The sequence below is a fragment of the Netta rufina genome (assembly GCF_964035555.1).
Source record: "Netta rufina genome assembly, chromosome: 3".
NCBI lineage: Eukaryota > Metazoa > Chordata > Aves > Anseriformes > Anatidae > Netta > Netta rufina.
This window is the reverse complement of record NC_140125.1, coordinates 58,522,643-58,535,362: the sequence shown is the minus strand read 5'-3', so window position 1 is coordinate 58,535,362 and position 12,720 is coordinate 58,522,643. Positions and strand designations below refer to the sequence as shown.

Sequence of the window (12,720 nt, the reverse complement as noted above, 5' to 3'; positions counted from 1 at the left end):
AATCTTCACCTCTCTGCAAGTCAACTAACTTTATTCCCTTTCCCTTCTGCCTTTCTTCCTTCCCGTTTTTCTCTGTCGGCGTTTGTCTGCTCAGAAATGTGAAGGGCACACCATTTGCCAGCAGAGTAGGGAGGGAAAGAAAGGAGAAAAAAAAAAAAAAAGAGAGAGAGAAAAAAAATGAAAAAGGGGAGGGGGGGAATAGGGAAAAAATGAAAATAAAAAAAAAAAAAAAAGAGAGAGAGAGAGAGAACTACGCCGCTGCCTTTCAGCTCTGCGGACGAGCCCTTCCCCGGGGGTGCAGGAGGGCGAGATCCTGAGCCTGGGGGTCAGCAGGAGGCATCACGACAGCAGCCTGCCCTCGCCCCTCCGGACTCCCCGGCCCCCCCGCGCGGTGCTGCCGCCCCCCGGGGCCGCGGCGGAGCCTCCGGAGCTGTCCAGTGGCGCCGGTGCTGTTGTCCCCACGGCGGCGGCGGGCGGCTGGCTCCCTAGCGGGGGGCGAGGCGCAGAGCAAGCCCCGCTCCCTATTCCGCCGCCCCGATTTATACCCGGTGCTGGGAGGAGCCTCCCCGCCCTCCCGCCTGCGCTCGTGCCCTCGCCCCAGCCCCGAGACGCCGAGGAGGGCCCTGCGTGGAGGGGAGCCGCGGGGGTCCCCGTCCCCGAGCGATGGGGATGTCCCCGGAGGGGCCGAAGGGGACGGTGCTCCCCGCCGCTGCCATCCCGGAGAGGCGCCGCCTGGGGAAGCCGGAGAGCTGGCCACGGCGTCGGGTGAGAGGTGGGCTCGCCTTCGGAAACCCGTCTTCCAAGCACGGATCTTCCCAGTTCACGCAGCTGAAACCACAGCACTTTGAAACGCAGGGTACCGAGGAGCAACGGACTTGGAGATGAAGGGGATTTCTTCCTGTCACCCATATGTGGGTTCTGAACAGCTCCTACTGAAAGACATTAGCTACCTTTAAAGTTTTGGGGTTTACTCTACAAACTGTAACACATATTAGTCTCAGATAGGGACATGGGGAAAGCTGATGAGATAATCTATCACTTTTTATGCAAATTGTATATCTGAATGGATAATAACGTTTTCTTCTATGAAGTGTCTCTTGCTTTTCATTGAGGTAGTATATTTTATTTCCTAGTGCATGTACATATATTGACTTTACAAACAGTTCCATCTATTTCCAGCAGAAGCCATGAATTCAGGTAGCAGTGCAACTATGCTGCAAGACAAACAGTTCTACTGCACTCAAGTTTTCAAGATAAAGAGTTAACACAGAGGAATAACGGCATTTGCCAGTTACATTATCCATGGACTGATTTTGCCCTTCCTCTTCTCAGGAAGGAGGATGTGTAAGTTTGCAGTGACCTTGCTTGCTCATATTATTGAAATAGTTCTCTTGAAGCCCTAGAGGTTTATGACAGGTATATGGAAAAATAAAATGAATGCATGGATGGCTTGCTGAAGTGGGAGAATGAGTATGAGCACTGAAATACCGGAAGTGGTGTACCACATATGTGCAGTTACACATGGCCTGCGTATGATTTATCTTCTGGAAAGTCAGTGCTAGTGCTTGGAAATAATCAGGCTAGAGACTTCATGTTTACTAGGCAGGTAATAGGAATTGTCATGGATCTCCCTCATAAGTGATTCCTGGCACTGACAGTGCTTTCCTCCACACTGTATTAAATTCATCTACACTCCCTCTGAGGCAGCCTTCCAATTTGCTTGGAAATTATCACAAAAGCATCCTCTGCTTTTTTGAGTGCACATAGACTTTGCTAGGAACATCAATATTCATGCTTCTGCAAGCAATCTGAACCATTCTTTTTGATTTCCATTGGTTGGATCCAATATTTGTCTTTAACCCTGTAAGCCCAGAATATGAGCTGTTGTTCTTCCACTTAATTATTTGAAAATGGGCTTGTATGTGAACAATCAGTGTAACTCCCATATCCCATAGTTCAAAGTCAACATGTATCTGATATCAATTTACCAAAACACCAGAAGGTGAGTCTTTTTACATGAATATCAACAGAAGAACAATTTAAAGCTTCTGTTGGCATAAACTTCACTTGCAGCTTGAATGGAAAAAAGTGAGACCCCTTGGGTTTTGTTGCACTGAAACTACACTCCCACTGCTGTCCTCCAGGATAATTTCTTCTACCCAAGTAAGTTATACCTATCATCCAGACTGAAGTATGGAATTCCTTAGAATTAGGTAGAATTAGGAACATTTTCAGCAGGAATATACCTTACTGATTTTCACCAGCACTTGATTGTATCTACTCTGTGTTTTCAGAACTCTAAACAGCAAGGAAATAACATTTGGAGACTATGAGTGTCTCCAGCTCAAAGGAAACAGAAAGTTAGATTATGTTTCTAATGTCATTCAGCGGATGTCTGTGTAAAGGCAAGAGAATATACTGAAACAGCATGAATATAATTTCCTGCAGAGGCAAAAAGAAGAGGGAAAAGCTCCACAGACCCTGACATAAAACAGCCGGAATTTAGATCCTCACAGGCAAACTGTTCGTCATTCTCTTTTCAAACAAAAAAATCTATCCATCTCTTTGGATTTTGTTTCAGATTATAGTCTAGAGACAACTTCATCTTGCAGCTATGACACAAATTTTAGCACAAGAGCAAAGGAGAGAATGAGCAGTGCAGGTGTGTCTCCCTAGTGGGAAAGAATCTGCGCACAAACTGAAATCAGGCAGCGCAGAGGGAGCATATCTGGGAGTGCAATATCACAGGGCAGGGACTGTGACAACTGGGAAACGTGGGAAGCAAATCTGCCTCATCAGTAATTCCCAAATGTAGGGATGCCAAAAGTCTGTGTAGGAATGAAGAACTCCACGCATCTCACAAACGCCCTCTACTGAGACGTGCTAACAGCAGGGAAAAGGGTTCCCTTCCCATGTATTCAGGCAGTTTGAGGCACTTTATACTCCAAGGGCTAATTGCGGATTTGCACATCAAAACAAACTTTGCATAGTCCCACAAAGATCCAAGTATATCTGCCACTAAAACTACCTACAGTAAGTAGCCTGTAATTAAGTATGCAGGCTTGCAAACTGAGTGAGAGAACTGTGTAGCTGCATTTAAATACAGCCTTGAAAGTGATCATGTTTAAAGCCTGATCATCAGTCACATGAAGAAGAAACAAGACAAAAAAAACAAGCAACAACTATTATTTGACTTTAAAACACTGAACATTAAGGACCAAACCTTTGGGAAAAGTTTCTAGCACCAGACATTAGACCAACAGTTGGGAAAAGTGCATTGTAGTGCAGAGTGAGTTCTCCCAGACAGCTGGATATATAATAACCTTAAGTAAGTCATGTCTTCTTTCTTGTTACATGAGTATAGCCTTTCTTTCTTTTTTGGGAGATTGTTTTGGCAGAGACTTCCATTACCTTCCAGCTTCTTGAGTCAGAGGATCTATTTAAGGAGTAAGAGGACATGATTTAAAGGGTAGAAATAGATCACTTTCTCTCTCCCCAGGTTTCAGAACAGATAACAGGCTTTTCCACTGCTTCTATGTGGGTAGCAGGATCTCAAGGAGCTCAAGCAGTAGCTGGACTTTGAGAGAGGATGGAGACAAAGATCTCCCTGGATATGTAATACTCTATACTGGGGAACCTTGAAGAAGGACAACGTTCAGCTTCTAAGGCTGCATCTCTTAGCATAGAATCCAAACTCTAAGGTTAGACATCTAAACATCAAACTCCTATGACTCTTTTACTAGTAAAACAGCACTGAAAGTTAATCATCTCATAGGCAATGCCAATGGGTTCCCTAGGAGAAATGGATGTGGGAAGAACTACTCTAAAAAGAATTGTTGTGGTTTTGTGTAGGGAACGTCACAAACAGCGTGAGCTAGCAAACTGTTTATGTTCAAAAGAGAAATGCCAAATACAACTATGGCTGCCCAGGGACAAGCTCTAAACAGCAAGCTAATTAATAGAAATGATGTCAGATATGTGCCATGCAGCCCTTTGTTCTCCTGAGACTCCTGATAATGGAAGAAGTAGCCACACTGGATTACTGGACATGAGGACTGTAGAAAAGATAACAAGAGAGTGATTCTTTGTGCCTATTTCTTAACTTTTTAAAATATGCTTTTTCGGTTACAAATTTTGTATTCATAAAAAAAAAAAAAAAAAAAAAAAAAAAAAAAAAGCTGTGATGGAGAAACTTAACATATGACATGCACCTTCCCAGACTGAGTGCCATGGCTAAGGCCATACCCTTCTGTAATAAACCCAGGCTCTCTTTTGTCCATCCTTCTCAGCTCTCAGCCTTTGCACCCTGACACATCCTGTAAGATGCATGTGGTCTTGCCCAATGCTCTTCATGCTAAACATAAAACAGTCAGGAGGAAATGAGGAAGTCACTGATACCACGAGCCTCCTGGCCTAGCTGAAGGTGAGCCAGCCTCCATCTCAGGTCAGAATTGCAGTGGAGGCACTAATCTGTACCTAGCAGAGGCCTCCACTGGCCCTAAGCTTTGATCCACAGGGAACTCTGCAAACCAAAGCTGAGAGAAGAGGCTATTTTACAAGATTTAGCCATGAGAGTTCTCTTTTGGCAGACAAAATCTTATCTTACTAGTTTATTTTCAAAAAGTCTTCTTTCATTGTAATTATTATTTCATAATGTTAATATGTGTCATTACATTTAAACACACTAATAAAGCAATGAACTGGTTGCTTACTGTTAAAGTATTAGTTCATCCCTATCAAACTTCAAGCAAAAGTGCATCTTTATGCGTGCAATTTTTTTAATTAACTGTGATTGTTCAGTAGAACTTAAACTCATTAAAAGGTTAAAGAGCACACTGCTGAGTTGCAACCTCAAGCTACAAGACAGGGTAAAGACACACTTAGAAACAAGGATACCAACATCTTCTGTCTTATCTGTGTGAAATAGACAACCAACAGGCAGCCTCTCCTGCAAATTCAAAACAACAACAACAAAAGATTTTCTGTCAAGAAAGTCTCAAAGAACTATTTGAGTTGCCTTAGTAGACAGTATTCAGAAGGCACAATGCCAGTTTACACTACTCCCATCTCAAGTCATCCTCTTAATGCAGTGTTATGAAACACATTATTGAACACACAAGACAAAAGAAAAATCACTGCTTTCCGTTCCTCCTAGTGGGAAGATAATGGGCTTCCTGTACTTTAGCTCATACGACACATGTTTGAACCACTTCTAAGAATCTGACAGATTTATTATGGACCCATTCATCACAGTCAGTGGGGTTCGAGCACAGACACCCATGGGGTTTGTATCAGGCTTATTTGACAGCCTCTCCAAAATTCATTTTTAATTTCAGTTCAGCTGTAGTCATTATGTGCTATCAGAACTAGAGCAGAGCATTGCCAGCTAACTCTTAGCATCTTTATCACAAGACAGATGTCCAAGTTTCCGTATTGTTACTGCAGTCATACAAAGAATGATTTGATTGTCTTAGATTAGGTGACTCAGTCAGATAAGTAGTTATCTTATCTCCAACTAACAACAAAAAGCTATAGAGTAACATTTGTATAGTGCAGTTTTTTACCCAGAAAGTGTCCTTAAATATTGCTTCTATCTATAATGAAATCAAAATCATCCTAACCAAATGTAGTGTTTACTGAAGATTCATGTTCATGGATTAACATGAAAATAATGGCTACTATATATAAAGCATAATAAAAAGCATTGCAAGATCTATCTCAGCTTAGAAACTAGTAGATTTCTCCATTACTGCTTTTTTAAACATTGCTTAAAAAGGCAAAAAAAATACCACTACATATATTCTTAAAGTACATTCAACCATAGGTTTTCAATGGCAACTGACATTTTAAAATAATTAAATGATTAAAATATTACTGATATTAAAAATATGTCCAGCATGCTGAGCTAATTTAGTGATTTTATAGTATTGCAGGAACAATAGAAATTGCTTTGGATGCTAATTAAGCTCCACATGTATTATGAGCAGAAGAAAAAGAATGCACAGCAATTGTAATTACTGCATTTTTTAAAATGTAAAGGTTCATCACATACCCTAAGAAGCACAATATTTTATTGCTGATCACATACCACTGTGAGATATTGTTTGTAACTGATGTAATATACACAAGCATTAGCATTTTCTATATGCAGCAGAGCACTTTTAAAAAATTTAAAAACCCAGTCTCACTACTAACACACCTTTTACAGCCCTCCAAGAGATAAATAGACATTAATTAACTGCTTGACAAAGGACGTGTAGTAAATAACACAGTCACAGAAGCATTTTTCACCGTCTTCATAACTGAGCACTCAGCTAATCTTGGACCAACAACTTCCAAGTTTGGCTACATCCCTCTTTTTTATGGGACTTTAAACATAAAATACTTTTAACTTAATAACCCCAGATGCTGCAAACTGAACCTGTCAGCATCCCAGCTGGGGTGGGAAAGTGGTGGTGCCGGGGGACTCCCACAGCTGAGGTGTGACCATCGGTACCTGGCAACTAGGGCTGTGGGTCCCCCCAGCCAGGGGAGAAAGACTTGAGTGGGCTGGGTAGTAAAACTGACAGATTAGTTGATAAAGGTTAGATAAATGAGTGTTTATAGAAAACATGCAGCAAAAATAACTTGTTCTAAGCCATTATTTTGTTAGAGAGCTACCACTGCCTTCACAGGCAAACTCTTTCCTTTTAAAACAGGGAGGATAAAGTAAATATTTTGGATAGTGATAAAGAGCAAGTAGGCCTCCAACAATAATTATTGTGCTCATTTTTGTTTTCATGTTGAATAACTCTGTGATGTGCAACTCAGGCCACCGAGGGTAATTGGCTAGTTCCACACCCTTTGCTTTGGCTCAGTCCGTATGTTTCTCCTTGGTGTTTTGGGCTTTGCTGTTTATGGAAATGAGGCCTTGCATTTCAGCTGTGACCCAGATGACAGGGAGGTTAATCTTTTCTGTTACAACCAGTTCAGCCCTAAAATTCCTCATGTAATTCTCTCTCTCTCTCTCTCTCTCTTTTTTTTTTTTTTTTTTATTGTAGAGATCCAATACTAAGACAATAAACTCCTAAAAATCAAACATAATTTTTCCATATAAGAAGCACTAACTGATTGGTCTAATTATCACTTAGCTTTTTAATGGATACTTTCCTTTCAATGACCTTGCATTTGTGACTAAATATGGAGTTGTACTTTCTGTCCTTCATAACAACAATCCAGACCTTTCAGAAAGCAAGTGAGCTTTTCCAGTTGAAACATAACAGTGATTTCTACCTTTACTGTGTCACCTATGTTCTTATACATTTGATTTTTTTAAAAAACAGATTTGCAGATTATTCCAGCATGTGCCAACTTTAGCTATCCTAATGCAGTTTTAAATGACCTAACAATGTTTCTGCTACAGATTAGGTATTCTGGGCATTACAGCTGGTGATTGTAATGGCACCCAGAGCGTTTTTTCACCTTTATGCCACATGTAAGAGCATCAAACAGGAAAACATCCTCCAGAAGATGTTTTACACTATCTTTTATATCTTCTCTGTTTAGTTAAGGATTATTCTTGAAGTTGTGGCTTTTAGGCTTCAGACTCAACTTTTTGGTTTTGAAGTGAATGCAATATACATGTGTAATGTGGCAGCACTTGATAAAACATCTAACATTACTTCATGCATGGTGCCAGAGGGCATTGAAAATACAATTTTCCTTCCTGCTATATACACATTCACTGTGATTACATTGGTCTTGTGTGTTGCTGAATTTTTTGAGATCACATTTAGAAGGCTATGTTTCATAAAAAGTCAGTGATGTCAATCATTTTTAGTCATTTATTACCCTGTCCACCTGCATATTTATAAAGATCTAAAGCTATAACAAAAAAAATCTCCTGTCCTCTACGCAGCATTGCAGAAGAGAATCACACTCATGATTACTGCCAAAGAGAAGTCATCTAACACTTAATTCCAATCTAAAAGACACCTCATTATGTGAATAATTTTTGTTTCTATGTATAGGACAAAGGTAATAATAACATTCACACAAGTAATATGTTTATGACCTGCTGCCTACAGTAATTTGTCTTCCAGAGGTATGTCTTTGTGATGAGGAGGTTATTTATATCCATATTTTTATTGACAGCTTCATAGAATATGGTACTTTTCTTAACATATGCAATTGAATTTGCTTGTTACTGGTTAATAAGGTTGTCAGCCTGCCAGGAAAAGCTATTCCAAATTCCTTCCATGTTCATATGGTTTGAGAATTAATCAGTAATATGTGATACTCTCTAAGTATCAGAAACTGTTCAAACATTTTTCCCAAGCAGCACCACTGTTGCAATCCACTGTGGTGACAACACATTCATTGGTATCAGCCTAGGGTGCAGCATTCCAGCTGTAGTCACCCGCTAGTTGTGAATCTCCTTTTAGAAGTGAGAGACTGGCATGGTACTCTTCATGCTGATTTGAATGTCTTGCCTTCATTATCCTTTGAATTTAAAATAAATTTTAGGGTTCCTTTGTTGTTTTTTGTTTGTTTTGTTCTGTTTTTGTTTTTTGTTTTTTTTTCTATGTGTGTGTGTAACTTGCTGGAACATATACTTATGGTTTAAGATGCAGTATTAAAGGGAAAAATGGAGCACTTTCACAAAGCATTTACCAATTTTGTACAATTACAATTTGAAAGAGTAAAGGGGTTTTATGACTTCATTTTGCACAAGAAGCTTAAAAGTGTGAAAAAAAAAAAAAAAAAGAAGTCTTTTTTTGGTCCAGTCATGATTTCAGTGAGAGGTTTGCCTGTGTATGACTGCAGAATTAGACCCGTCAAATTTTCTGCAATGTCATATCTGACTAGCTATTGTTTTGACTAAGTTGCTAGTGTAACAATTAAAAAGAAGTCTGCATACAGAAATCATTCAATGAAATATGTGTATTTTTCTAGGTTTGGACAAGAACAAGATGTTTTCTTGTGCTACAGTTTCATTTTAAGGACTAATAGGTACCTCAGCTTAGAAGTAATTTCATTCCTTGTGCTGAAGTGAGGTCATGGAAAAAATCAGATTTTAGAAATGGAAAGGAGGAGATAGCTTCCTGCATAAAATATGGACAAATTACAGTCATAACAATCGGCTATTTTTCATTTGTTTTTCAAATACCCTCAATTTCCAAGAGGAAAAAAAAAAAAAAAAAATCTCCTCTTCTTTGCTAATAATTTTCTGCAACTGAACAATTTTGTTCTGAATCTCAATATGCCAAGAGACTCAGACATAGAATCACAGAATGGCTGGTTTTGATGGGACCTTTGGAGGCCTTCTGTTCCAATCCTCTGCTCAAGATGAGATACTCACACTAGGCTGCCCATTGTGCTAGTGTTCAGCCAACTGCACAGTAACGTGCTTCCTGATGTTCATACAGAACCTCCTGTGTTCCAGTTTGTGCTCATTGCCTCTTTTCCTGTCACTGGACAACACTGAGGAGAGCCTGGATCCATCTTCCTTGCATCCTCCCTTCAAGTATTTATACACATTGATAAGATCCCCCCTGAGCCTCCTCTTCTCCAGGCTGAAAAGACCCAGCTCCCTCAGCTTCTCCTCATACGAGAGGGGCTCCAGCCCCCTGATCATCTTGGTGAGTCTGTGTTGAACCCTTTCCAGTACGTTCAGGTCTCCCTTGTACTGCATGGGTGGCAGAACTGGATACAGTACTCCAGGTGCAGCCTCAACAATGCTGAGAAGAAAGGAAGGATCACCTCCTTTGACCTGCTGACAATACTTTGCCTAATACAGCCAAGAATACTGTTAGCCTTCTTAGCAGCAAGGGCACTTAAGTTCAACTTGATATTTGCCAGGACTCCAAGGTCCTTTTTTGCAAAGCTGCTGTCCAGCTGAGTGGTCCCCAATGTGTACTGGTGCCTGGGATTGTTACTCACCCAGGGGCATTCCTCCCCCAGATGCACTGAGCAGTGACTCTGTCACTACTTAACAAAGATTTGGGAACTGTTATAAATTAGACCACACAATTTTCTGGTCTATTGAAATTATTTTATTAATCAAGTAAGCAGACACAAGCAAAACAGCGCTGGGCGGCTGGGGAGTCTCCGCTCCGCAACAGCACACAACTTCCCTTTCCAGGGTTGCTGTTTTATAGCAGTCGAGTTCCAGCTTATCGGGACTTGTCGAACTGGCTGAGGCTGCGCAGTCTATTGTTGAGAGGGGGGTCGACAGGATGTCTTGTGGTAAGGGATTTCACAGAGTCTTGTTTCACTCAAGGATGTTTACCCAACACCCCCTCCTGCTATCTGTTCGCTTAATCCTCCCCCTTACCAAGGCCGTTAAATTGTGCAACCTTATCCCCTCAGCAGATTCTCCAAATTCCTCAAAGACAATGAACAAACCCCCACTAATTTATCACAATCCCTCCTTTTTCTTTTTCTAACATATTTTGTTCATTGAATTTTTGCAATATTTGCTTGCTGAGCATCAAAGTTTCTGCGGCGTCCTCCTCCTGCTCAAGAGATTCATACTTAGCACGCACAAGCATAAGATGAGCAGCTTCTAATCGACTTTTTACAATTGCAGTTACCCTATTGAAAATACATGGCCCAAAAGTCAATGCTATTATTATTAGTAATAAAGGTCCCGCTATAGTTGACAATAGTGTGGTAAGCCAAGGTGAAGAATTAAACCAGGATTCATACCAATTCTGATGAGCCTCATTTTCCCTTTTGCGTTTTTCTAATCCTTCCCGCAACTTAGTCACTGTATCTAACTTTCCCCTAATAACTCTTTATTAGGCCCGACTACCTTGGAAGTCTCGGGTTTTTCCTTCTTTATCAGTATGAGTCCTCCCCTGTCAGTTCCAGGTTCCGTATACCTCATTCCCCACACTCTTCCCATGTTCCACCCTCTATCCGTGGGTTGGGTAACATTTAAAAAGAGATATTTACAGTTTCCACGTCCTCCCCACCCTTGTGGTGGAATGCACCCATATGGACCCCATTGGACCCTTAGGTATTTATCTCTACCATATCCCGGTATCCAACTAGGGGCTATAGTCTCACAACCCCAATAGCTGCAGTGATATTGATTAGGGGAGTTGCAGTACCCCTTTCCAGGATTCGAACTCGGGCACATATAAAATCCCATATATTCCCAGCATCGGGGCCTCGGGACCAGCTGACATAGTGTAGAAGTAAAGCTTGGCCCCCCTGATGTTATCTGGGTTGCAATAACCTGTTGATCTTCGAATCGACTTAAAGTCCATTTAAAAGGTTGGTGGGGGTGGTGTTGAGTCGCTATGCAGGATACGGTCACTGCTAGGACCCCCAAATACCAGTAGGGACGACCGAGGCCCATTCTTTCCCCACCTATTCACTCCTCTGCCTTTCTCGTCAGTTGGGTTGCAGCCAACTACGAGGTTTCAACTCTTCTCAGCAGCAGTAGTGTTCTTCAGGGGAGAGCCTCTACCTTATCCTACGGTATCTATTGGTTCCGTCGCAATGTGAGCTTCAGGCCTTTGTCTCCTGAAGCGATCTCCCACTTCTCATCACAGACGGGTCCTTTAACACGGCTGGCATGTGTCCATCCTTTCTCCGCAGTCCGGACAGCTGTTTCTGTAGTAAGCAAAACAACATAGGGGCCTTCCCATTGTGGTGTTAATGTAACTTCTTTCCAAGTTTTTATCAGGACCTTATCTCCAGGCTGTATCTTGTGGATTGCCATATCCAAAGGGGGATGTTGCGCAATTAAACCCTTTTTCTGTAATTCCCTGCGTCTATTTATCAATTGTGTGAGGTAAGTTTTTAATTGATCATCTTGTAGGTGGGGATGATCAAGGGGTATCTCGAGATCATAAGGCATACCATACAGCATTTCAAAAGGGGAGATTCCCAGATCAGTCCTGGGCTTCACGCGGATACTTAACAAAGCTAGCGGCAAGCACTTTACCCAAGAGGTTTTTGTTTCTAACATTAATTTGGTGAGTTGCTTTTTAATTTCCCTGTTCATCCGTTCTACTTTCCCCGAGCTCTGAGGGTGCCAGGGAGTATGATATTCCCATTTGATTCCTAAAGCTTTCATTGTGTCACGGGATACTTTTGACACAAAGTGTGGTCCCCTATCAGAATCTATTGCTTCTACAATCCCATATCGGGGAATTATGTTTTCTAACAATATTTTCACTACAGTTTGTGCTGTAGCCCTTGTCGTGGGAAATGCTTCAACAAAATTTGTAAGATGGTGTGGTGGTTTTACCGTGCTGGGCAGCTAAACCCCACAACCGCTCTCTCACTCCCCCTCTTTTAGATGAGGAGGGGGAGAAGTAAAGCAAAGAACAACTCATGGGTTGAGATAAGGATAATTTAATTAAAGGGAAATAATAATAATAATTAAATAAAGATTATTATGAACTAAACAATTTAACTAAAGGGAAATAAAAAGGGAAAGGGGAAAAGGGAGGGGGAAAGGGAAAAATAAAAAGAAGGGAGGAAAACAAACAAATAAAATAAATGAAGGCTATACGGAAGTGCAGAGGAAAGAAATTACTCTCTACTTCCCACAAATGAGCAATGATTGACCACGTCCTTGAAGCAGGGCCTCAACGCACGCAGCCGGTGTTCGAGAGGAGGACCGACGTTTTCCCAACAAGAGCCCACCCCTCCCCTCTTCTTCCTGTTTCCACCTTTTATTGCTGAGTGTGACATCACATGGTATGGAATATCCCTTTGATT

At 41.3% G+C, this 12,720-nt stretch overlaps 1 protein-coding gene across 1 annotated transcript; it reads left to right on the top strand.

Moving 5' to 3' along the window:
- Positions 1-1,967: 1,967 nt before the first annotated feature.
- Positions 1,968-7,803, top strand: GJE1 (gap junction protein epsilon 1; the record flags this gene model as incomplete). Its single annotated transcript, XM_084284427.1, is given in 6 exon segments — positions 1,968-2,002; positions 2,295-2,393; positions 6,811-6,829; positions 6,833-6,988; positions 7,408-7,542; positions 7,546-7,803. Coding segments are annotated over 6 exon segments (702 nt in total).
- Between the last annotated feature and the right edge of the window lie 4,917 nt (positions 7,804-12,720).